General features: G+C 42.3%; 1 protein-coding gene across 1 annotated transcript in view; it reads right to left on the minus strand.

Moving 5' to 3' along the window:
• SMYD3 (SET and MYND domain containing 3) overlaps positions 1 to 23,237 on the minus strand; it is a 695,636-nt gene extending 672,399 nt beyond the window's left edge. The window contains exon 1 of the mRNA XM_039237506.1: positions 23,013 to 23,237. Within this exon, the coding sequence (XP_039093437.1) occupies positions 23,013 to 23,176 (164 nt within the window). The 5' untranslated portion in view covers positions 23,177 to 23,237. The remainder of the gene's footprint in view (positions 1 to 23,012) is intronic.
• Positions 23,238 to 24,596: the final 1,359 nt, after the last annotated feature.

Below are 24,596 nucleotides of genomic sequence, written 5' to 3' on the forward strand. Positions count from 1 at the left end.
CACAGCCTTAGAGATAGAGCAGAGCTGCAGTTCTCCAAACTACAGCAGGTAAAGAAAGGAGAACAGATTTAGAGATGCATAACACTGTTTAAAAAGGACAGCTACTGGGCCCATAAGGAAGCCAGAGGGTCAGTCAGTCTCCAGAATAACAAAATAAATAAAATTATATACCTCTACTAATAGAAAAATGATAGAAACAGAGCTTATAACTACACTAAGGAATTTAATTTACACTCAGGAAGAAGAGTCAGAATTGGCATATATTGGTAACTACAACACACAGTCCCTGCATCCAGAGCTTCCAAGGACAACAGAAAATCATTTAATATATATTGTAATTAACTAAATACAATGTAGCAAGTGGGATGAAAGATGTACACTGTGAATGCATATAAGAGAGAACTCTGCTCTAAACAAATAGGGGATAGAAAATTGAATAATTTGTTCATTTACAGAAAGAAAAAGAAAAAAAATAGGCGATGCCCCTCAAATACAAGGAAAATAGTTATATGATGTATCAGTTTGTAACAGAAAAACTACGCTCCATTTTTAGGCTCCACCTGTTTGCTTTTTACCACATTCTATGCATAGTAGCTACATGAATCATTTGACTTCTCAATATATTGATCTTCTGCAAGTACTCTGCTCCTTAAATCCTGCTCATTAAAGGGCCGGGCTCCAAATTATACTTAAATCAATTTATTTGATCTGTGGCTGATAATTAATGATGATAGATAGTTATTACATGGATAATTTAATTCAAAATCAGACTGAGCATTTTAAAGTAGACTTACAGAATCATCCAGCAGTTTGAGTTGTACATCTTAACTGAAAGCAACAAAAGAAAGGTTTTAATTTGCATCATTTATATACAAAGTCAAGTTCAGGAAATTTTATCAAAAAGGAAAGTTAAAACAGAAGACAGTAAAGTTTGCTAAGAAAAAACAGAGCTAAGCTTTAAAAAACACTAAAGACTTTAAATTTTCCAATTAAAAAAAATAAAAACCGTATGTGGGGAAAAAAATCTGTTCTAAGGGAATATCTGAATTACAAACCACTGTTTTTGTATCTGTTAATATCATGGAACCATTACTAAAATTTAAAAATAGGGTGTTGTATTAATCCAATAATAATACTCTGGGTAAGTAAAAGATCATGCAACCACAAAAAAAAAAAAAAGACTTAATTAGGCTGTTACTGAGAATAGCTGCAAATATTCATATTCAAGTAATATTTGAATTCGGCCCTAGCGTTCTCAAACTTAAGCGCCAACATGATGATTAAAGTAGGCAAAGAACACATTCCAAAAGGAACACATCCCTGTCCCAAAGGTAAACAGGTGTCAAAATTTAGTGGGCACCAGCATCACCCAGGTAGTCTGGAAAGGATGTAGTTTCCTGGACCTAAAATAGTAGCTATTCTGAGAGGCACAGGAAAACAGATTTTCATAAGCCCCACCCTCAGCTAATCCTGACAGAGGTGAATGGTGGCTTCTGTTTTCAGAAGCAACACAAGATTTCAGACCCTATCCTGGGTACTCTTATGTGTTCTTTCATCAATCCTCATAAAACCACATGAGATAGATATTATCCTTACTTTATGAATGAGGAAACAGAAGCCCATGGATTAAGATGCTGAGGATTAAACAATTAAAGGAAAAAGACTGAAGAGAAATTTACTTTATTAGATAGCAGTGTCAGAAGAAATGTAGATAAGGAAACTGGCATTCTAAAAGTCATTAAAAAATAAAAACAACAGATGATCAGCAGCGCCTGGGTGGCTCAGTCCCTTGAGTGTCTGACTTCGGCTCAGGTCATGATCTCATGGTTTGTGTGTTCAAGCCCCACTTCAGGCTCTGTGCTGACAGCTCAGAGACTAGAGCCTGCTTCAGATTCTGTGTCTGTCTCTTTCTGCCCCTCTCCCACTCACGCTCTCTCTCTCCAATTTAAATTTAAATTTACACATTTAAATTTTTTTTAACAAATAACAGGTGATGTGAAAGCTCATCTTGTATCACTCAGAGACACAGAGAAGAAAAAGGCCAATATTAAAAATTACAAATAAATGTTTAAATAATTATTTTAAAATGCTCTGTGTGTAACTGGCTGCATGTAGGCTAAGAGTAAAAGTATATTGGTATGAAATTGTCTATACTTACAATTTACATTGTTTGAGCTTTAAGTCATTTATAATTTTTTTTTATTTCTGAGAGAGAGACAGAGAGACAGGGAGACAGAGAGGCAGCATAAGCAGGGGAGGGTCAGAGAGAGTGGGAGTCACAGAATCTGAAGCAGGCTCCAGGCTCTGAGCTGTCAGAATAGAGCCCGGCGTAGGGCTCAAACCCAGGAACCATGAGATCATGACCTGAGCTGAAGTCAGACACTTAACCGACTGATCCACCCAGACTCCCCAAGTCATTTCTAATAGGTGAACTAAATGCTCATCTATAAATATTTATTTTTATACACTTCTTGGTGACTACATGGAATTACAGTTTTGATACCAAGAATTCAGCCTGTGGCCCAAACTACACCTAATCAGCAGTACAAACTGACCAAGTACAGTAACTAAGGGAAGAAGAAAGTTTCAGAAAGTATCAGGAACATGACTCAGATGTTATCTGCAGACCCGGTGCTCTGATAACCCTGCAAATCTCACCCATGGAGACATTTACTGTCTGCGTGTACACTCAGCATTGTGCTAAGCCGTGGAAACACACAGAAAAATAAGACTAGGTCCCTGTCTTCAAGGAGGCTAAAACCAGAGGGTAGATAACTAACAAGATCTAATAATAACCAAACTAACAGCTAAATTATGTAATATTACCGAATGCCACCGATCAGTGAAGGAAATCACTGACAAGTAAACAAGAAAAGCTCATGAAGCATGAGTGCCTATCATATACCAAATGTTTTCACTTGTGTTACCTCTTTTAACTTTTTTTTTTAATTTTTGTTTAATGTTTTATTTATTTCTAGGAGAGAGAGAGAGCAGGGGAGGGTCAGAGAGAGAGGAAGACACAGACTCTGAAACAGGCTCCAGGCTCTGAGCTGGCAGACAGCACAGAGCCCGACGCGGGGCTCGAACCCAAGAACCGCGAGATCATGACCTAAGCGAAAGTCGGACGTTTAACCAACTAAGCCACCCAGGCGCCCCCTCTTTTAACTCTTAAGAATAAGCCTGAGAGGCAGGGTTCAAGATGAAGAGAATGAAGCTCAGAGCAGTTAAGCAGCGTGGCTCCCACGGAACCAGCAAAGACAACACAAGGGAAGGGACCAAAGCAGAGGAAAGACGCTGCACCGAGGACACCAGTCTGGCTAAGCAGCACGCTGGGAAACAGCTTGCCAGAGGCGGCAAGATCCACACCAGGGTGGGAGCAGCTAAGAAAGGGCTCAAGGAGCGAGCAGCCCCACCCTGCCAGAGCCGCCAGGCGCTACGGCTGTGCCCGGGTGTACCGGGTGCTGCCTGCCACTCACCGCTCAAAGGTGGTGTCCTTCTGATGAATACAAACGATTTCACAGAGCATCAGTGTCAGACAAAACCACCCTATGGCCAGGATGGATCAAGATAAAAACAGGACCTCTCTGGAATCATGTCTGAACATGGACAAAACATGAACACCGTCTGAGCCACAAAAAAGTCCCCCATCCCAGGTAATGGGGTCACTACTGCCTCACCAGCCACAGCTCTAGCTTCATCTCACTCCAGCCTCCTAGGTAGGATTTATTAAGATACTCATGGAATTACACCCACCACTTGACAGCCCCCAATCCAGAGCAAAGCTCTACTTGAACCCTCCCCCAAATCACCTAACACAAGCCAAATCCTGTAATAAAACCCTTCAAACATCCTCTGAGACACACCATAATTCTCTGTGGTTAATAAACCAACCTTGTTCAACTATAAATGTGTTCCTAGTGGTGTCTGGCTGGAGAGCACGGACAGACCTGGGAGCCTACGATAGGCTGGTAGCAGTGGGAAAGGAGCAAAGAAAGACACATTTCCAGGCAAGAAAAGAACTAGTAACAGACAATAAAGGGGGGGGAGGGGATATGACTCATGCACCCCTTGGGACAGTAGAGGACACCAGACTGAAATAGCATAAACTTACAGTGGACCTAGTTAAATTAGCTCATTTCTTAAGTCAGGCAGAGAAGGACAAATATCATGTTTGCACGTATAGGAGGATTAGGAGGAACTTGACGGAGGAACAAGGGGGAGAAGAAGGGCGAAAATGGTGGGGGAAAGGGAGAGAGGCAAACCAGGAGAGACTCTTGAATGCTGACAAAAACTGAGCACTGATGGATGTGGGGGGGAGGGGGGGATGGGCATGGAGGAGGGCACTTTGGGGATGAGCACTGAGTGTTATGTGGAAACTAATTTGACAATAAACTATTTGTAAAAAAAAAAAAAAATTAGCTCATTTCTTATGGACTGCATAAAAGATAAAACAGAAAAATATTTGGAAGGCAATTTAGAAATTAAAAAATTATAATGTGTGGGTCCCACCTGCAAAGATTCTGGTTTAATGCGTCTTGAGTGTACCTGGGGCATCAAGATTCTTAAAAGCTCCTCAGGTGATTCCAACATGCAGTCAAAGGTGAGAATCACTATCTCAGAGAATGCCCATAGCTCACGGCTGGGAGAAAGAAGGAAGAGCAATGGCAAGAGTGAAGAGAGACCCAAGGAGCTCTCAAGAAGTGAAGTGAAGTGAAGTGAAGTGAAGTGAAGTGAAGTGAAGTGAAGTGAAGTGAAGAGAAGAGAAGAGAAGAGAAGAGAAGAGAAGAGAAGAGAAGAGAAGAGAAGAGAAGAGAAGACTGGCTGGAAGACTGAGCAGGATTCCCAGATATCAGAACAATGAAAATGTTAAGCATCACTGCATTTAACAAATGACAGAAACCAGACCGGAATGTTAAGATCCGTTTGGATGACTAGCAAACGTGGTCAATAGATAAAAACAATTTTCTGCATTAGCAAAATCTTCAAGTGGAAGACCTGCAGTCCTTTGAGGCTGCCTGCGTGAGGACTACACCTACTGCCACAAATAGAGGTGATAGTGGACCACCTATTGTAATTGTGCAGAGAGGTGGAGTCCCCGGCCGCCTTCCCGGTGATGGTCCCACACTGCCATCTAGTGGTTCAGGATGGCAAGGACTGATTTGAACTGGAAGTGATTTAAAGATGGCTGTGAACTCATCTGGTTACAAGGCAGGTGGTAAAGAGTCTAAATTCAAGGGTTTAATCCTAACGTTTTCCTCTGGAGCAGAAGACAGACTTAAGGTACAGGGTTTCTTTGGACGGTGATGAGGATGTTCTAAAATTTTGTTGATGACCGTGTAACATTTTAATGTATTTAATGCCACTGGATTATACATTTAAAAATGGATAAAATGGTAAATTTTATGTTACTTTTGTGTCATTTTAAATAGCTGAATGGTATTATTTATGAATTATATCTCAATAAAGCTGTCACAATAAAGGAGGAAGGGTGGGAAATACATAAATGATTCAAGAACTGTAGAAAAGCTTAAAAGGATGTCAGAAATCATTCAATCCCTTTATTTCAAGCCCTCTTCATTTCAAAACAGGTAAAATTTAGGCTCAATGGACTGAACTACTTAACCCCCCTCACTGAGACAGTAAAACCTAGGCCAAATAAAGGGAGAACTATTAACTCATTTAAAAGCTTTCTGTCTCCCAACCCTGAGAAGTGATTTTTCTTCAGCTGGGTCCTCACCAGTGCCTATTTTTTGCTGGGCAGCTTTTGACCTGATCTCACCCACCCCGGTGACTTCAAATAGCAGTAGTATCACCACTATTCCAACAGTTCAAGCTCAAAACCCTGCACTCATCCTTTACTCCTTCCTCACCTGAAAGTCACGCATGAATCGGGTCATCTCTCCTCTCAAAGGACCCGACCTCTTGCTGAGCTACGGGCACCGTCCTGACACAGGCCTACACTGCTTTACACCCGGGATAAAGAAAATTTTGTCTCAACTGGAATCCTCATCTTCAGTCTTTCCTTCCCCAAGCAGGTTCACCAAATCAGCACCTCTGCACTAACCTTCTAGAATTCTGTGCATTTCATACTGCTACTCAGAAATCTTTATGAGCTCCTCAATACCTACAAAATAAAGTTCAAATTCTTTAGCCTGGCCATCAAGGCCTTCCATATTCCAGAATCTATTCCAACCTTCTCCTTTATAACCTCCCACACAGATAACACCTTGATACAAACGGTCTACTGGAGAACCTCTATTCATTTCCTCACTAGCTACCCCCCCCCAAGGTTGTTATCTATGCCACTGATTTTCACTATTATCCTTTTTTTTCTCAAGCTTCATCTGAAGCTCATCAGCTTCAACTGTAGAGCTTTAAAGATGTTGCCCAGATATCTGGATAGTTTTCAAAATTCTGCAAGTAAATTTTCATGTAAAGTGAAAAACAGTAATTCATAGACTTTTAAAAAGTCTTCCCTAAGGTCGTTAGTTTTCAGCACCTAAATGGAGTATCCAATATTATATAGTCAAAAAATTTTAAATTAGATTGCCCATAGAAATCATTACTTAACTATTTTAGCATTCTTTTCCTGATCACCTGTACAACATAAATCTTCCTAATTAACATCTACTTCCTAACAAAAGGTAAACACAGTAACTGAAAAATGCTAATAAGAATTAAATTTTGATATATTCATAAAATTTATTTGTAACATTACAACCATTCAAATTAAAAATTCAGTTTAATACATGTTTGCCCTATATATGACAATGAGAACAGAACATGCTAATGTGGACATCCACTTTGAAATTCAATATGCAGTATTATTTATAGATATCATGAGTAGCCTGAATGAACCCAACTGTGGCAATTTCACCTCAGCCCCTGAATATAAAGATATAAAAAAAGTAGTCAATTAGGATGAAAAGGAAAGATAGTTCTTGTCAAACCAGACTGCACATTACAATAACCTGGGAAGCTTTTTAAATTTCCATGGTCAAGCACACTGTAACCCAGTTAAATCAGAACTCTGGGGCAGGAACTATGCATCAATATTTTTTAATGCTTCCCAGGTACCCCCAGTGTGCAGGCAATGCTGAGAACTAATGAATCAGAAGAGACTCTCTCCCAGAGGGGCACCTGGGTGGCTCAGTTGGTTAAGTGTCCGACTTGGGCTCAGGTCATGATCTCATGGTTCATGAGTTCAAGCCCTGCATCAGGCTCTGTGCTGATAGCTCAGAGCCTAGAGCCTGCTTCCAATTCTGTGTCTCCCTCTCTGTCTCTGGCCCACCCCTGCTCATGCACATCAGCGTGTGCTCTCTCTCAAAAATAAACATCGAAAAAAATTAAAGAAAAGAATCTCTCCCATAGAAATCTAAAGAGGAGAACTGTTCAGAGACAAAGAAGAAGTAAGTCCCAGAAAGTAGGTAAGTAAGCAAGCTGCTTTCTTTTTAAGTAACAAATTATTTCTATATATTAAGGATATGTGCCTTTTCATGTTGCAAGTATTTCCTCAGTTTCTTGGCTTTCCCATTATAAGTCAGCTCTTTGACATACAGATGTTTTTTGACTTTTAAGAAGTCAAATCTATTGAAAAAACTAACCTTTTCCCTTTATTTGGTTTTTCTTATTTTTGCTTCAAAGACTAACAGCACAAAAGCAATAAAAAACAGGGGACTTCTGGGGTACCTGGGTGGCTCCATCAGTTGAGTGTTTGACTTCGGCTCAGGTCATGATCTCACAACTCATGAGTTCAAGCCCTGCATCGGGCTCTGTTCTGACAGCTCAGAGCCTGGAGCCTGCTTCAGATTCTGTGTCTCCCTCTCTCTATCTGTTCCTCCCCAGCCTGTGCTCTCTCAAAAATAAATAAACATTAAAAATTTAAAAAAAAAAAGGGGGGGACTTCCTAACATTATGATTCTCAACCAAAGTAATGAAAAAATCACTATTAACCTAAAACTATAAATGTCTTTATTTAAATGTTTAAAATTACACATGAATATGCCATGTGTAAAACAAAATGGCAACAAGTTAACTTTAAAAAGGATACTTTTCTGGGGCACCCTGGTGGCTCAGCTGGTTGAGTGTCTAACTCTTGATTTCAGCTCAGGTCATGGTCTCCCAGTTTGTGGGATCGAACCCCACATCAGGCTCTGCCCTGGAAATGTGAAGCCTGTGTGGGAATCTTTCCCTCCCTCACGCTCTATCTCCTCTCCAGCCATGCTGTCTCTCTCTCTCTCAAAATAAATAAATCAACATGAAAACTTTTTTTTTAAAGGATACCTTTTGATTTTACTGTATTTAAACAAGTAAATAATGACTTTGTCAATTTTTACTTTTCTTAATGTTTATTTTTTTTAATGTTTTTTTTTATTTATTTCTAGGAGAGAGAGAGAGAGACAGCGTGAGCAGAGGAGGGTCAGAGAGAGATGGAGTCACAGACTGAAACAGGCTCCAGGCTCTGAGCTGGCAGTCAGCACAGAGCCCGACGCGGGGCCCGAACCCACGAACCGCGAGATCATGACCTAAGCGAAAGTTGGACGCTTAACCGACTAAGCCACCCAGGCACCCCAATGTTTGTTTATTTTTAAGAGAGAGGCTGCTAGCATGCCCGCACAGGAGAGGGACAGAAAGAGGGAAACAGAGGATCCCAGGCAGGATCCGCGTTGCAGCAGAGAGCCCAATGCGGAGTTTGAACTCACAAACCATGAGATCATGACCTGCACCAAAATCAATAGCTGGACGTTCAACCAACTGAGCCATCTGGGTGCCCCCAATTTTTACTTTTAAAATAAAATATCTAAGATGTTTATCCAATGAGTTATGTGCTTTTTCAGGAACTGTTCAGAAATATAGCTGTGTTTCAGGGAAAGCAAACATCTGAATATAAGATGACAACACGATATGATAGACAAGGTTATTCCACACAATCACGTTTATAATTTTAATCCTAACAAGTAATTATTACAACAAAAACTGAAGGGGGGAGTCACTGCACAAAGTATTTTGTAGTAAAAAAAAATCTCACTGTAACTAGATCAACAGGCACAATTCTCCCCAGATCACCACAAGTTCAAATCTGACTACTAGTTTCAAAGATGAATTTTCGCTTTTAACATGAGTAACATGCTCACTATTCATAAGGCACTGTTGCCATATCAATTTGCCAGTGTTCATTATGGTGAGTTTTATAGAGAAATATCTGACAAAATTTTGTTTTTATGGTTCAAATTCAAAACAAAGCTATGGTGAATGTCAGGAGTTGATATCAGATTAGAAAGGGGGTTCATGAAGATGATCACTCAGTTAAGTTTTAAGAGCCGACAACAAATTCACTATACTGAAAAAAGTTTGTGCTTTTACCTCCAATGTCCACCAGAGGGAGCATCATACCTAATTTAGACTATGTGGGGAACTCCCAGATGAAAAGGAGAAATCCTCTGAAACTTGATCAACAAAAATTTTAGATGTAGCGTATACAGAATCAAATGTGAAATCAAATCATAGCATTAGAAAAAAAATTTTTTTCAAAGGAATTATTTATCAAATAACAAGACTGCTGAGAACTTTAAGAGTACCTACAGAAATCCATTCTCAGTTTAAAGTAAACACGTTACACAGGGATCTTGAAAACTGGATTGCTAACAAACTGCCATGGATAACGGTGCTGCTGACCCACACACCACACCTGGAGCAGCAAGAACTGAAGGCAAGTAAACTGCATTTCCAAATTCTCATGCTTTAACTCTTACATAAAGCTAGGAAACTGATTGGGAAGGAGCAGACCCTCAATTTGGGAAGTAAACCCATGAAACTTGGTGCCTTGAATTCCTAAATTCTGTTGAATTTCTTTTACCAGTGAAAACACTCTGAAGGGGGTGGTCTCCCCCTGCGGTAAGGGCCATGTGAAGGACAGCTGAACCCCCTCAGGAACTACCTTCACCACCTCAGTGCTTTACATCTATGACCAGAGTCAAGTCCCCGCAGACCCCAAAGGACAAAGCTAAAAAGTGTGATGCATCAGGAGGCTCATTACACACCAAAAGAATTGCAAGATTTTGCCAATTTGTATCAACAAAAAATTGAGGAACACACATGGGAAAGGGCCCTAAGGGCGCTGGGAGTACTGTATTCAGGTAGAAGGTAAGGCTGGATTGAGCTGAATTCATGGACATGGGGGTAATTCAACAGGGTGGCCCAAACAGCTAGGAACGACTCTTAACAGTTTGGTTAGTTGACTGAAAGCTGGACCCTAAGGTGACCTATACTAAATGAAGGTAAAACGTCAGAACTTCTTTGGATGCTAAGGAAGATGGAATCTGATGCTTAGATCACAGCTTAGTGAATTTAATATATAAGACCTGCTTACCTTTTAACCACGTCCCCAGGAGAATCCAGAAAACATTCCATCCACAAGCTAAAAGAAATCTATTCATGAGAGGAACCCTGGCCTCCTTGAAGAGCTCTGTGATGGCTAGCCATGAGAAGCCAGGAATAAAGGTGGTACTCCTGCCATCAAACTGGGCTTCCTAAATTGAGCAGGAGAGAATAGGGAAGAACACAGGTATTGACACTTTGACTTAGCAATCTCACTTCCAGGAATTTACCCTGAATATACACCTGTAATAGTACAAAAACACATGTGAGGTTATTAACTACAAACATTATTCACAGATGCAAAATACTAGAAATTACATAAATGGCCAAGCAGAGGAAATCAGAAACTATGGAACATACACAAAAGAATAAGAAAGATTCGGGGCACGTGGGTGGCTCAGTTAAGCATCTAACTCTTGATTTCAGCTCAGGTCATGATCTCATGATCAAACTGAGCATGGAGCCTGCTTGAGATATATTTTCTCTCTCTCTCTCTTTCTCCCTCCCTCCCTCCGCCACTCTCGCACACTTTCTCTCTCAAAAATAAACATTTTTTTAAAAAGATTCTACAACTATGATATGGAGTAATTTCCACGAGATATTTTAAACGCAGAAAACAGGTACAAAAGAGCAAATTCAGTATGCTACCTTTTGTATATCAATGGAAAATAAGAAAACACATATATTTGCTTATTTTTACCGAGAGAGAGAGAGAGAGAGAGAGAGAGAGATAACAATGAACATGGTTACCTGCAAGGGAAGGAGTGGGGAACAATATGGAGATGGGAGGGGCTGACACTTCTCTATTTTATAGTTCAAGTTTTGGAAGCATATGAGCATTCTACATATTCAAAATATAAAACTAAATCAATAAGAATGGGGAAGAAAGGACACCTGGATGGCTCAGTCAGTTGAACATCCAGCTCTTGATTTCAGCTCAGAGTCATGAGATCAAGCCCCAAGTTGGGCTCTGAGCTGAGTGTGGAGCCTGCTTAAGACTGACTGACTCTCTCTCTCTCTCTCTCTCTCTCTCTGCCCCCACCCTACTGGCACACATTCTCTCTAAATAAAAGCGGGGGGGGGGGGGGGGGCAAGAAAATCTAAAACTGAAAGCAAAGGAACTCAATTGTAATTCTAATTAATACCAGTAAATACACTGAAGGGAAAAACAGAAATACAAAATGGGTACAGTACTTAACTATGTATCTCAGTCTTCAGCAGAGTAGCGGGAAAGGGTGCACTCCAGACAAATTCTGTACTAAGTGGAGGCTTTTTTTTTTTTTATATGTAGATGTAACAATTCTGAAACAATTTTAACCTTCTGAGCCACCCAGGTGCCCCAATTCTGAAACAATTTTAGATGAGATAAAGAGTTCAATAAATGAGTAAATAGGCTGATGTTGATGTTATTAAGAGAGTCACTGAGGCAGAAGAAATATATAATTATGGAAAGGGGAAAGGCAGGAAAGAACCCTAAAGAGACAAATCTGACTTTAAAGTATTGGTGTGAACTCATGATATTTCTAAAGTATATGTATGTATGTATGTACGTACACATATTTTCATGAACCTGCATACTTCATAACTTTGCTAAAAAGGTCAAAGAGCAGAAACATCCCAGTAGCAGTGAGCACACCCAGCATCAAATCTTGGTATCTAATATTATTCCTCACGAAAGGAATCCAGGAGTCCTCACAGATAAACTGATTCCAGGGTTGCATCAGGACAGTTACAGGATGAACCTAGAACATTTGTTATACCAGAAAGTAAGGAAATGCTTTGGAAAAAAAAAAAGAGAGAGAGTGGGGGACCAATGGGTGGCTCAGTCTGTTAAGCATCCAACTTTGGCTCAGATCTAGTCTCACAGTTCCTGAGTTCAAGCCTCACATTTGGATCCTTTTCAGATCCCCTGTCCCCCTCATTCTCTGCTCCTCCCCTACTCGCTCTCTCAAAAATAAACAAACATTAAAAAAAAAAGATACAGGATAGAGGATCTACCTTGAACGCTTTCCTACTAAAAAAAATGTGGTACAATTTGAGCACCAAAATAATTAGGTACACAATTAATTGTAAACCAGTGGGGAAAATATGGAAATTCATAAAAAGACAAATAATGAGGAAGAAGGATGTGCCCTTGTTTATGGTAAAATGCTAAGCTGAATGCTAACTGCTAAGTGTGGGCAGAGTACTGTAGGTAGAAAACAAGCATTGTGCAAACGGCCATACCAAAGATTCAATCAAGAATCCTCCATGGATGCTACATCTAGAGGAAAATGTTAACTAACAGGATGCTCCCATGGCCTTAAAATGTCTTCCCACAGATTATTAATTAGGAGAGGAGGGGATTGCGCACAGTGGAAAAACAAGACAACAGCTTGACTGGGTTTAACACCACCAATGAAAGTCAGCTAAACCTTGTGAACCTCCAAACAGGATACCCTGAAGATACACCAACCATGTAGCATCACAGCTGAGAATACACAACCCGAATCTAACCATGAAGAAACACTAGATAAACCCCAAATGAGGAAAGATCTATTAAAACGGAAGGGAAGGGAGCAGGAAGGGAATGGGGGGGAGGAGAGGAGAAGGGGAAGAGGGGAGGGAAGGAATGGGGAGGTGGGAAGAGGGGAGTCGGTGTTATAGGTCAAAGAAAAGTCCTGAAATGTTAAAGAAGGCCAAAGATAAGACCATTAAATACAAGACATGACCCTAGACCCTGTATAAAAAAGGGGGGGCGGGGAATGATATGAAGAACATTATTTGATCATTTGACAAAACTGAAATACAGAAAGTAAACTATTATGGTAATGTTAAATTTACTGAAGTTGACACATGTAACTTTCCTAATAGTTATTATTTAGGATAAAGGGCCAGGATATATGGAACTTACATATTAAGAAAGAACATGTGTACATGTGGATAAAGATGGGGGCTTAAGGGAGGACAGAGAGGAATGTGTAACCGAGGTCAGTGTTAATAACTTAATCTGGGTAAAGGGTATCCATAATTTTTTTGTCCCATTCTTATTCTTCCAACCTTTCTGTAAATTTGAAATTATTTCCAAAGTATAAAAAAAATTATAATGAGAAGAGGTTACATTTCCATGAAAGTAGCTAAAGAAACAAGTAGTAATTTCAAACACCAAAATGGTGTGTCTAAAGGTAAATGTTCCAAATGATCCTAAAAATAACTCCAGGTTCTAATTTCACACATCTTCCACACACATAACACCAAAACTAACTCACAGCCCACAATACATAAAAGGAATAATTTAAACACTTGACTACAAATGCAGAGTGCCTAGTTCCTTTTCCTCATATTCAGTGCTGTTGCAGGCTGCTACCCTATCCATTTGCTAGGTGCTTACTGAGTACTACAGCGGGCTCTATGTCATGTAATGTAACTCTTTGAAGTCTGTGCCACTCATGTGATCAATCACCCAGCAACTTTAGCATCACCTAGGATTGTGTTAGAAATGCAGGGTGCCTGGTTGGCTCAGTCAGGAGAGCATGCAGCTCTTGATCTTGGGGTTGTGAGTTCAAGCCCCATTTTGGGTGTAGAGATTACTTTAAAAATTAAAAGAAAAAGAAAAGAAAGGAGAAAAGCAGAATCTCCTACCCAACGCAGGCCTTACCAAATTAGAATCTACTTAAACAAAATCTTCAGGTGATTTACTTGCACATTAAAGTTCCAAAAGGGCTGCTCTAAGTGACTTAACTCAATAGAGGCTTATTTCTGGCTCCTACTAAATCTGATGTATGTAGGGCAATTCATCAGAGCAAGTCTCCTCCAAGCCATGACTCATGCTTGTTTCTCTAACTCAATTCATGGCCTCCCAATCTTCAAGGCAAGTTAAGAGAGAGCAGGGAAGAATGCACAGGATATTTTATGGCAGACCCAGAAATGGCTTATATAACCTCCAGCCCACACTCCATGGCCAAAAATGAGTCACAGGGTCCCAAGCAAACTGAAAGGAGGCTGAGAAATGTAGTCATCTTGTGTGCTCACTGAGGAAAATGAGTAAAGTTTGCTAACAGATACTGAGACATCTCAGGAACATCAAGGAAAAGATAAATAACCAGCTCGAACAGGGACTGACCATCATGAGGACGGCAACAATCCTCATGTTCTACCTCCCTCTGTTCAAATTCTAGAGCCAATGACCAGCCAATGAACTTACTCACCTTCTAGCAAGAGATTCACTCAGTCTAATCAACTGAGTGATTAGAAAAATAAATAAACAAATAAAAGTGGGACATAAGCTGACCTTCATCCCAAGCAGCACACATTGTTTTATACAGTTTCAAATGAAACAATGTCTAAGAAAGACTTTCTCAAAGTTTATTTAAATTTCTAATTACAAAAATGAAAACAAACTTGATTGGGGGAAAAATACAAAACATAAAAAGTGCAAAAGAGTATCTTCCCTCCCGCCTCCAAGTCCCATTCTCCAGAAGTATTAGAATTCCACGGTGCTCTTCCAAACTTCTTCTATACATACAAGTACATATACACTCACACAAAGATTTATTGAAAATACATACATTGTCCTACAAGCTTATTCACCCAGCAATGTGTCATGGGCATCCATCCACATCTGTACACATGGATCTACTTCAACCACGCTAGACAGTATTCTACAATATGGCTGCACCATAACTTAACCAGTTTCCTGCTAATGAACACTAAAATTCTCTCTCCCTTTTTAATTATCAAACTGCTATGCTAAGAATCCTCGTACAACTATTGTTATTTGTATTTGTCAGAATTCCAAAAATAAGGACAACAAAATCTAGTGCTCAATTTTGGTAGGCACTATAAAATTGCTCTCCTTACAAGTGCATCAATGTCCTGTAGTACATGTTTGTGTTTATAAGGAACATAATAGACACTTTCTTCAGGTTGAGACTTAAGTTATACACAAAATAAAGCATAAAACCATGCCCTGTATTGCTAATAGTAATGAATATTAGATACTGAATAATAGTATTCAATAGTCACATACCATGGTGACAAGTAAATAGAAGGTAGCCCTCTTACTTTCCCTGATAATCCAGGTTCATCACCATCCAGGGCATGTGGGTGGCTCAGTCAGTTAAGCATTCAACTCTTTGATTTTGGCTTAGGTCATGATTTCACTGGTTGTGGGATCAAGGCCCACACTGGGCTCTGCACAGACATCATAGGGCCTGCCTGATTCTCTTTGCCTCTCTCTCTGCCCCTCTCTCACTCACTCTGTCTCTCTCACTCAAAACAAATGAACAAACTAAAAAAAATTTTTTTAACAAAGTTTGTTTCACTAAAAACTTTGGTAAAATGTAATAATTATGTTTAAATACATATTTTCAAAATTTATCATTTTTTATGCAGAAAGTCAACAGAGATAGCCACATAAGTAAAACCTCTGCAGCCCTAAATAACTGTTTTTTAAAGACTCTCCTATGAAATCCTTCCCAATGTTTCAGAGTGGGTTCTGACACTGAAAAGTTTGAGAAACACTGCTCTACGGTATCAGTTGCCTCAAATGATAGCATATGTCAATAGCAGTCAAACCACAGGCATTAACCCACTGCTTCAATTCTCCTTCTGTGATGGTCAGAGGCAATCTTAGAAGCTCTACAGAAGATTGTCAGTAGGTTTCAGAGATGGTACCACAGGTAGAGAAGGCAAATCAAAGTGCAGGGAGAAAACTGTTCCCATATGAACAAACCAGTGATCCTTCTCATGACAAAAGGGTCTATGATTAAAAAAAAAAAAAAAAAACCTGATGCCAGTTGGCTGACTGGTCCTAAAGATGTGTCGTCATTTGGGGGAACCCAGGATCCCAAACCGGGCACTCTGTACCAGCAGAAGCCACAATGGCCATGGTGAGGGGACATCTGAACTGCTGATTTCCAGGCACCAATCTCCATCCCTGTCCCCACAGCTGCCCTGTTCATGAGTCCTCTGAACAACCACCAGGCTGTCTGAAGAATAACTCACTGCCAGCCACAAAGCAGGTCATCCTGTCTGATTAAGAATGTCCTATACTGTGGCATTCACATGGACCAAATGTTTTCAGGCTCAGGGCTCTGCCATACAGCCCTTTCCCAAACTTCCTTGCAGGAGATAAGGAAGCAAAAGAAACAGGAGTTAAAACTCCCACTCAAAAGGAAAGATGGAAGTTATATCCATAGAGTCCTTTCCCAACCACCTTATTATCAGCCTTCCTTGATGTTCCGGTATATCCATCAGCCAGTGTCCAGGAATCTGCAAAACCTGACTTCAAGCCATCTCTCAGGGTTCTACTCTTTGAGGTCCTTCAACCTTCAAAGCCCATCCTCCCCTTCCCAAGAAAAGACTATAACAACAGTTCAGCAGCACCTGTTGCTGACAAATTTCACAAAATCAGTTGAAAACCCACAGAATGACTTTTCCCTATTATTTACTGCGATGACCACTCACCTGTCTCCGCTTGGCTCTCTCTCCACAGGCCTTTAATACTTGGCTTAGGAAGCCAATGTGAGAAACCTGCCTTTGCCAAAACTATTCATTCCAATGCCTAACATTCCTGGTAATTTACTTAGAAAGTTCATCAACACTCAGTCTCTCCGTTTCCTGGTCATTTTAACAACCTTCTTCCCTTTCTCAGCCACTTTCTGCCATACCTTAAAACCTCTTACTCCAGCACGCACACTACATACTATGTAGGTCAAGTCATCCCACTCTGGCCAGTCCACCTCTTCCTTGACCACATCATGTCCCCTAATCCACCGATTTCATCACAGTCCACTGTCCATCACTCTCCCCTCCTTATGACATCAGTCCCTTGCTTAAAAATCATGGTGTCTGATTATCTCTCCCTTGCCTACAACTTCAACTTCCTTCTCCCACTCTCCATCCATTAAACTAATCCTGGGTAAACCTAACTCTCATAGTCAAGTAGCTGACCACGGGGTGAGAAAAAAGCACTCCCCTGACTGCTCTCACATTAAATTAATGAAGACAAGTTTTAAGTGGACACTCAGCACATCCGAGCTATCCTCCTCTATTACACTAGGCCAATCACTCTTCCAGAAGAATATTTCAAACTTTCTCTTCTCTAAGACTGAGTCACACAGCAAAACTAGTCCCTTCACTAGCTGTTTTCAAGCCTTTCAATCACCGCTGCTGCCTTCTCTGACACTCTTCTTCTTACCTCAATATATGAAGGTACTCCTCCAGGCTCAGTCCTTGGCCAACATGGATTACATCATCTCACCAAACACAGTATTCCTTTCTCGCCCTTTATTGCTTGGTCATATCTACCCACACTGTAACCCTAACGTAGCTGCTTTATTTTCTGTAATAGATCAAATCTGTCTCATGAACATAGGGCTGTCTTTTCTAACAATTAATCTAATCTTCCTTATGAACACTCCCCCTAGGAAATAGCCAGAAACTTAAAATTTGCCAGATAATATCTCAGTCTCTTCCAGCTAATATTCAGACATTTAAGTTTATCTCCTTATCAGAGCTGGTTTAAATAGCTGCTTTCAGGTAAACTTTTCTCCAAATGGGGCTGAAGGGACATCCTTATGGTGGCAAGAAGATCTTGGTGTCTCTGCGAATCCTCGCTGAGCTCTGCTACAAAGAAGTGATCATGCCCCATGGCTGGACTGGTGCCATCTCACTTTTGGGATGTCATGCCTCCTCCTACCTCTGTATCCATGATCCCGACCTTCAGTCTAGACTGCTACGATGCCTGCTGTCCCACCAAGACCCTCAGCTCCTCCACACCCCTCACAGTGGCATGAGAGCATTTCAGCCTCCCCTGCTACCACAGGCTCATCATTCTAGCCACTTCCTTCTACCTCTACTGTGCTATAACCCTGTGTTGTCACAGCACTAACCCACATAGCTAGCCCTCTAGAGATTCCAAACAAGGAGCATAGCCAAAGGCCATCTCCTTTTGAGCCTTTTTTTTTTTTTAAAGTAACCTCTACACCCAATGTGAAGCTTAAACTCACAACCCTGAGATCAAGTCACATGCCCTACTGACAGAACCAGCCATGGACTCCATCTATTTGACACCCTCACCCTAACCCCAGAACTGACCAGACAAAGAAGCTCAAAATGTGTATTTCTGGAGAGGGTGCCTGTCTCAATCAGTGGACCTTGGGACTCTAGATCATCAGGTTACTGAGATGAAAGAAAGAAAAGAAAAGAAAAGAAAAGAAAAGAAAAGAAAAGAAAAGAAAAGAAAAGAAAAGAAAAGAAAAAAAGGCTTTCAAAAGAAAAAAAAAGAAAAGCAAAAACATGTCTTTCTCACAATCTGTTTTCCCTACCTCCGTCCCCCTTCTTCCATAATTCAGCAGGGCTTTTTCAGGGCTGAAAAGGATGGACTCTCCATTTCCAATTCATCCTCCATCCTCCTGAGAGGCACTAAGCCTCAAGCCCAGCCTTAATAATGGAAGAGATATAATATCCTCCTTACCCTATAGAAGAAATTATCATTAGGGCATGTCGGAAGAAGTTCTTGATAGGAAGCTACAGACGACTAGGAACTTTAGAAAACCAAAAACAAACATACAGTGACTTAAAATTCCCTAAAATACCATCCCTTCACAACTTCAACAGTTAGCATCTCCTGTGTGTTAAGCTCCAAGGATGTAAGATGAGAGAGTTAGGTCACTAAGGGGGGGTGGGGGTTCTACAAACAAAATAATTACAATGGAATTTTACATACTGCATTTACCAAAAGAGAAAACACAAGTAACTTGTTTGTCCATCTTTTCCAACTAGCAAACTAAAGAGGTGAGCAATAGCAGAAAAAGGATAAGATAATATAAATTATTTCATATCATTTAATCTTCACAATTTCATATCATTTACTCTTTCCCCAATTTACATACTTCATTTTCTTTTTCACTCACAACCTGAAAAACCAATCCTTAATGAGAGGAAAAAATCAAGGGAAGCCAGGAGGCAAATTCAAGTTGCTCTATTAATAAAAATAAATAGGCAAGAACTAAAGCACTGATCTAACAGCCCAAGGCCAAAGGAAAACAGGTAAAGTAATAAAGTAATTAAACATCTGTTATTTTATGCTGCCACCCCCACATGGAACTGTTACTGTTACAAACTAATATTTTCATTCCATTTCTTTTTATTTTAATGATTATTTATTGGGGGTGGGGGGGGGAGTGAGCAGAGAGGAGACCCAGAATCCGAAGCAGGCTCCAGGTTCTGGGCTGTCAGCACACAGCCCAAAACGGGGCTCAAACTCATGAACTGTGAGATCATGACCTGAGCCAAAGTCGGATGCTCAACCAACTAAGGCATCCAGGTGCCACTCCACTTCTTGATTCAAACGGATGACAGAGAGCAAGGACAGCAAGAGGAAAATTCGGCCAGATGTTTGTAACACAAACTAAAAGCTTACTATCTATCAGGAATTGGGGCCTCAAAAATTGAAAGATATGATACCTAATACCTACAATTAATGATGAACCAATTTTACTTACAAGGTGATAAAGAGCACGAAAACTTTATCTCAATGATGGTCATTCAATTGTGGTAGAAGACTGCATGAAACAACGCACCGAAGCTTGATTTCTCTAACACTATTTTCAGGCCACAGAGATTCCCAACTAGGCACTTGAGAAATACTACAACCACTTACGTGGAAGTGTTCAACAGAGCACCTGCTACGGCAGCACAAGTGGATATACCTAGAAATCCAAATAAGCGCACATGTGTTTTTTGTAGAGCACTACTAAATGAGTGTGTTGGCATGAAAACTCCTTTTGTCTTAGTTTGGATGCTTGGCATTTCCTGATACCCCTTTTCCTACATTTATGTTTGCTAATTTCCCCCACTATCTGAATACTGGTGGAAACAGAGCCTGACTCCTTTCCTAAAAGTCAAAAGGCCTAATACTCACCTTCCCAAATTCCCTTGCAGCTAGGATGCAGGCAGTGACCTAATCTTAGCCAATCCAAATAACGTACTGAGGATTTTGAATCTGAAGCTAATACCACAAAGAAACGTGGGTGAGAAAGCAACTTTCCAGCAATACCCAGTTTCCCAAGCAGCAGCAGCAGCAGGGCCCAGGAAGTGGTGCTGGTAAAACACGCCATAAAACCCAGTATTATCAGGCAGCGTCGGAAGTGGCGCTACCCAGGCCCCGGCCCCAGTTACTTCCGAACTGTAATCCTGACTGTGGAACTTTCCTTGGTTCCCACCCACTTTCAGAACTAGGGTATCTCCAGCCCTCAAAGCAATGCTAAGATCTCCCCAATGCTCTTGCATTTAATTCCTTTTTTGCTTAACAAGCATTACTAGTAACTAATTTCTCACCAATAAGAAACAGGAGTGATAGCCAACAGGAATGAAATAGTATGCTCAATAAAGAGGCATCCCACCCGCCAAGGACGGGTCTACTTTGGAAAAGAGACACTTCTGTGTGTCATATGACTCAAGTTCAGCTCTGAAAATTCAGTTAATAATTTGTCATGTATTAATTCCAAAATGTTTCCATTCCAACTGCTAAATAACTTTGCCAGTCTGAAAAGACTGGCAAACGACTGGCACCTTCTCCATCAAGCAAGTTCTCTACTGCGGACTAACTGCACTCAAACTCTAGATGCACCCACAAGCGATTCAGCAGTACGAAGAGCCCAGTTCTCTAATCTGCTTGAATAAGAATCAAAAACCAGGGCACCTGGGGAGTTCAGCTGGTTAAGCACCTGACTCCTGATTTCAGCTCAGGTCAGAATCTCACGGTCCCTAAGATGCAGCCTCGCCAGGCTCCATGCTGACACTGCGGAACCTGCTTGGGATTCTCCCTCTCCCTCTCTCGCTGCCCCTCCCACACCAAATAAATAAATGAACTTTTTTTTTAATCTGTAACTTCCAATGTGGGGGACTTCAGCATATAGTTAAGTCTTTTTATTTTAATGTTTACTTATTTATAAGGGAGGTGGGAGGGTACATGACTAGGGGAGGGGCAGAGAAACAGGCAGAGAGAGAATCCCAAGCAGGTTCCTCACTGTCAACACAGTCTGAGTTAAGGTTCGAACTCACAAATCCTGAGATCACGACCTCAACTGAAATCAAAAGATGCTTAACCTGCTGGGCCACAGAGGTGTCTCAATAGTTACATCATGAAAGGAATTAACTGTTTTCAAAACTTCTGTAAGTTCTGAAGTTTACAAAAACTCCAAAGTGCTCTCTCCTCAACAGATTTTTTTGTTGTTGTTGCCCTTTTGGTTACACCAGGAAGCTACAGATACAACTGTTAGAATTTTAAAATACAAAAGTTAAATAAATTCCCCAATTACAAATCAAATTAGAAGTTGGTAAGATTTTGGATTTTTTTTTTAATGTTTATTTTTTTAGAGTGGGGGAGGGGCAGAGAGAGGGAGACACAGAAAAGAGAGCGAAGCAAGCTCCAGGCTCAGAGCTGTCAGCACAGAGACCCACGCGAGGCTCGAACCCATGAACAGCGAGATCACGACCTTAGCCAACCGAAGCCAAAGTCGGACGCTTGAAAGACTGAGCCCCGCGGGCGCCCCAGGCCTTGGTAAGATTCACGGCCAACCTGCCGATCTGAGTTCCGCGCACACCTCCTCACCCCCATCCACCCAGAGCCCGACGCGGGGCTCGAACCCATGAGCCGCAAGATCATGACCCGGGCCAAACCCGACGCTTGCACAACTGAGCCGCCCCAGGCCTTGGTAAGATTCATGGCCAACCTGCTGATCTGGGTTCCGCAGGAACCTCCTCGCCCTCATCCACCCGAACCCCAGGCTTGGCGAAGAGCAGTCCTGGAGAAGTCCTCCCACCCTTCTGAACAGAGCTCTCCTCTTTGGAGCTCGGAAGCATTCGCTGCTTGACTACAATTCCTATGCCTGTGCGTGCGCGTTAACACGTTTCATTGAACCGCTTTCGCACAGCCCTTTACATCAGCCCAGGGCTTCCAGGCTGACGAATTCTCGCGTCCCGATAGGGGGTTCAGGCTTCGCCATTCAATGCCCAGCGCATCAGGCAACCTCAGCAGCCCATGCGCCCGCAGCACCGACCCGCTCTAATTAACGCTCTCTCTCACTCGTGCGCCCCTCCAGGGCTCTCCAATGCCCCATCTCCACGGGTCCCCAGGCCACACACAACCCGGACCCTGCAAAGTGTTCCGTCAACACCCAGATTCTTCCGCCTCCTGCAAGCCGGGTCCCCTGCTGGCGGGGCCTCGGCACCCAGCCCGGTGTCTATGCACCCCTGCTCCCGCCCACCCCGACCTCTGCTCCTTGTGACTTCCAGGGCCGCGCCGACGAAGCCTGCCGCCCAGGACACAGACTTTTTGTTCCCCCAGGAAAATGACCCACAGCACAACACTGCTCCTCCGCTCGATTCCCAGCTCAGCCCGGGGGCGGGCGGGGGTGTCCTCGGGTCCAGCTGCGCACCCCCCGGCCCAGAGCTGGAAGGCTGAGCCCCCCGGCGCGCAGCACCCTGTCAGCCGCGACGCGCGCCCCCGGGAACCGCGCGGCGCTGGGCATCGGGGCAGCGCCCCCATACCGGCGCCCCCACGGCCGGGAGGACTCCAGCGGCCGGCGGCCCCACCACGTCTCCGCGCACCGCCCCGGACTCGGTGGGCGAGGGCGCTCCGTACGTACCCGAGGAGGCAGCGGTCGCAGACGACGCCACGGCTCCCCTTGCACACCGTGTACGCCAAGGGATCCGAGCGGAAGAGCAGCTCTCCGGGGCGCAGCTGCGCCAAGGCGCGCAGCCCGTTTCCCCTGTTGGCGGAGCTGAACTTTTCCACCTTAGGCGGCTCCATCACCGCAGGTCAGCACCTCAGGCAGCCGCCGCTTCCCGCAGCTGGCGTCTCGTGTGCAGCCGGGAGCCGCGCGCCTGCGCCCTGCGCGCTCACGTACGCCCGGGGGGCGGGGCGGGCGGCGGGGCCTCCGAGCATGCCCAGTCGGGTCCGGAGGCGAGCCGGGCGGGAGCGTGGCGCTCAGGACGCTGGCCCAGCCTCTGACTCCCAGGCGCGGCGGTCGGGGGGCGGCTCCTCGAGGAGAGATGGTGTTCACACACCCTCGGTATCTTGTTGTGGACCCTACTCCTAGATCAAACAGTTCTTAGCATTTTGCCATGTCTGTTCACTTTCTCTCCTGGAGTATGTAGGTATGGCTGTTGAACCTCTTCAAGGTAAGTTGTCGTGTTGTTGAATCATATAAAGTAAGCTGCAGACATCATGAAATCTCATAACTAATGCATTATAACATTTCGTAACTAAATACTGTCCCATGCATTTCCTCAGAATAAAAACAATACACTATAGACGTACAATATCATCACCCCTAGGAAGATTAGTCTATGCTAGCAGGTAAAAAGTATATTCGCTTTAAGAATGGCTTTTGTAACTTTTTTTTAAAAACCAGGATCCAGCAATCCCTATGAAAATAACACCAGCAGTCTTCACAGAGCTAGAACAAACAATCCTAAAATTTGTATGGAACCGGAAAGGACCCCAAATAGCCAAAGCAATCCTGAAAAAGAAAACCAAAGCAGGAGGCATCACAATTCCAGACTTCAAGCCGTGTTACAAAGCTGTGACCATCAAGACACTATGGTACTAGCACAAGAACAGACACACAGATGAATGGAACAGAATAGAGAACCCAGAAATGGACCACAAATGCATGGCCAACTAGTCTTTGGCAAAACAGGAAAGAATGGTGTTGGGAAAACTGGACAGCAACATGCAGAAGAATGAACCTGGACCACTTTCTTACACCACACACTAAAATAAACTCAAAATGAACCAGGGATGTGAACATAAGACAGGAAGCCATCAAAATCCTAGAAGAGACAACAGGCAATAACCTCTTTGACCTGGGCCACAGTAACTTATTTGACATGTCGCCAGAGACAAGGGAAACAAAAGCAAAAATGAACAATTGGGACCTCATCAAGATAAAAAACTTCTGCACAGCAAAGGAAAAAATCAGCAAAACCAAAAGGCATCAATGGAATGGGAAAAGATATTTGCAAATGATATATCAGAGAAAGGGTTAGTATCCAAAACTATGAACAGCTTATAAACTCAACATCCCAAAAACAAATAATCCAGGGAAGCAATGGGCAAAAGACATGAATAGACACTTTTCCAAAGAAGACATCCAGACGGCTAATAGTCACATGAAAAAAAATGCTCAACATCACTCATCATCAGGGAAATACAAATCAAAACCACA

The sequence above is a fragment of the Hyaena hyaena genome, unplaced genomic scaffold, assembly GCF_003009895.1.
Source record: "Hyaena hyaena isolate Hyena2069 unplaced genomic scaffold, ASM300989v1 scaffold_127, whole genome shotgun sequence".
NCBI classification, from domain to species: domain Eukaryota; kingdom Metazoa; phylum Chordata; class Mammalia; order Carnivora; family Hyaenidae; genus Hyaena; species Hyaena hyaena.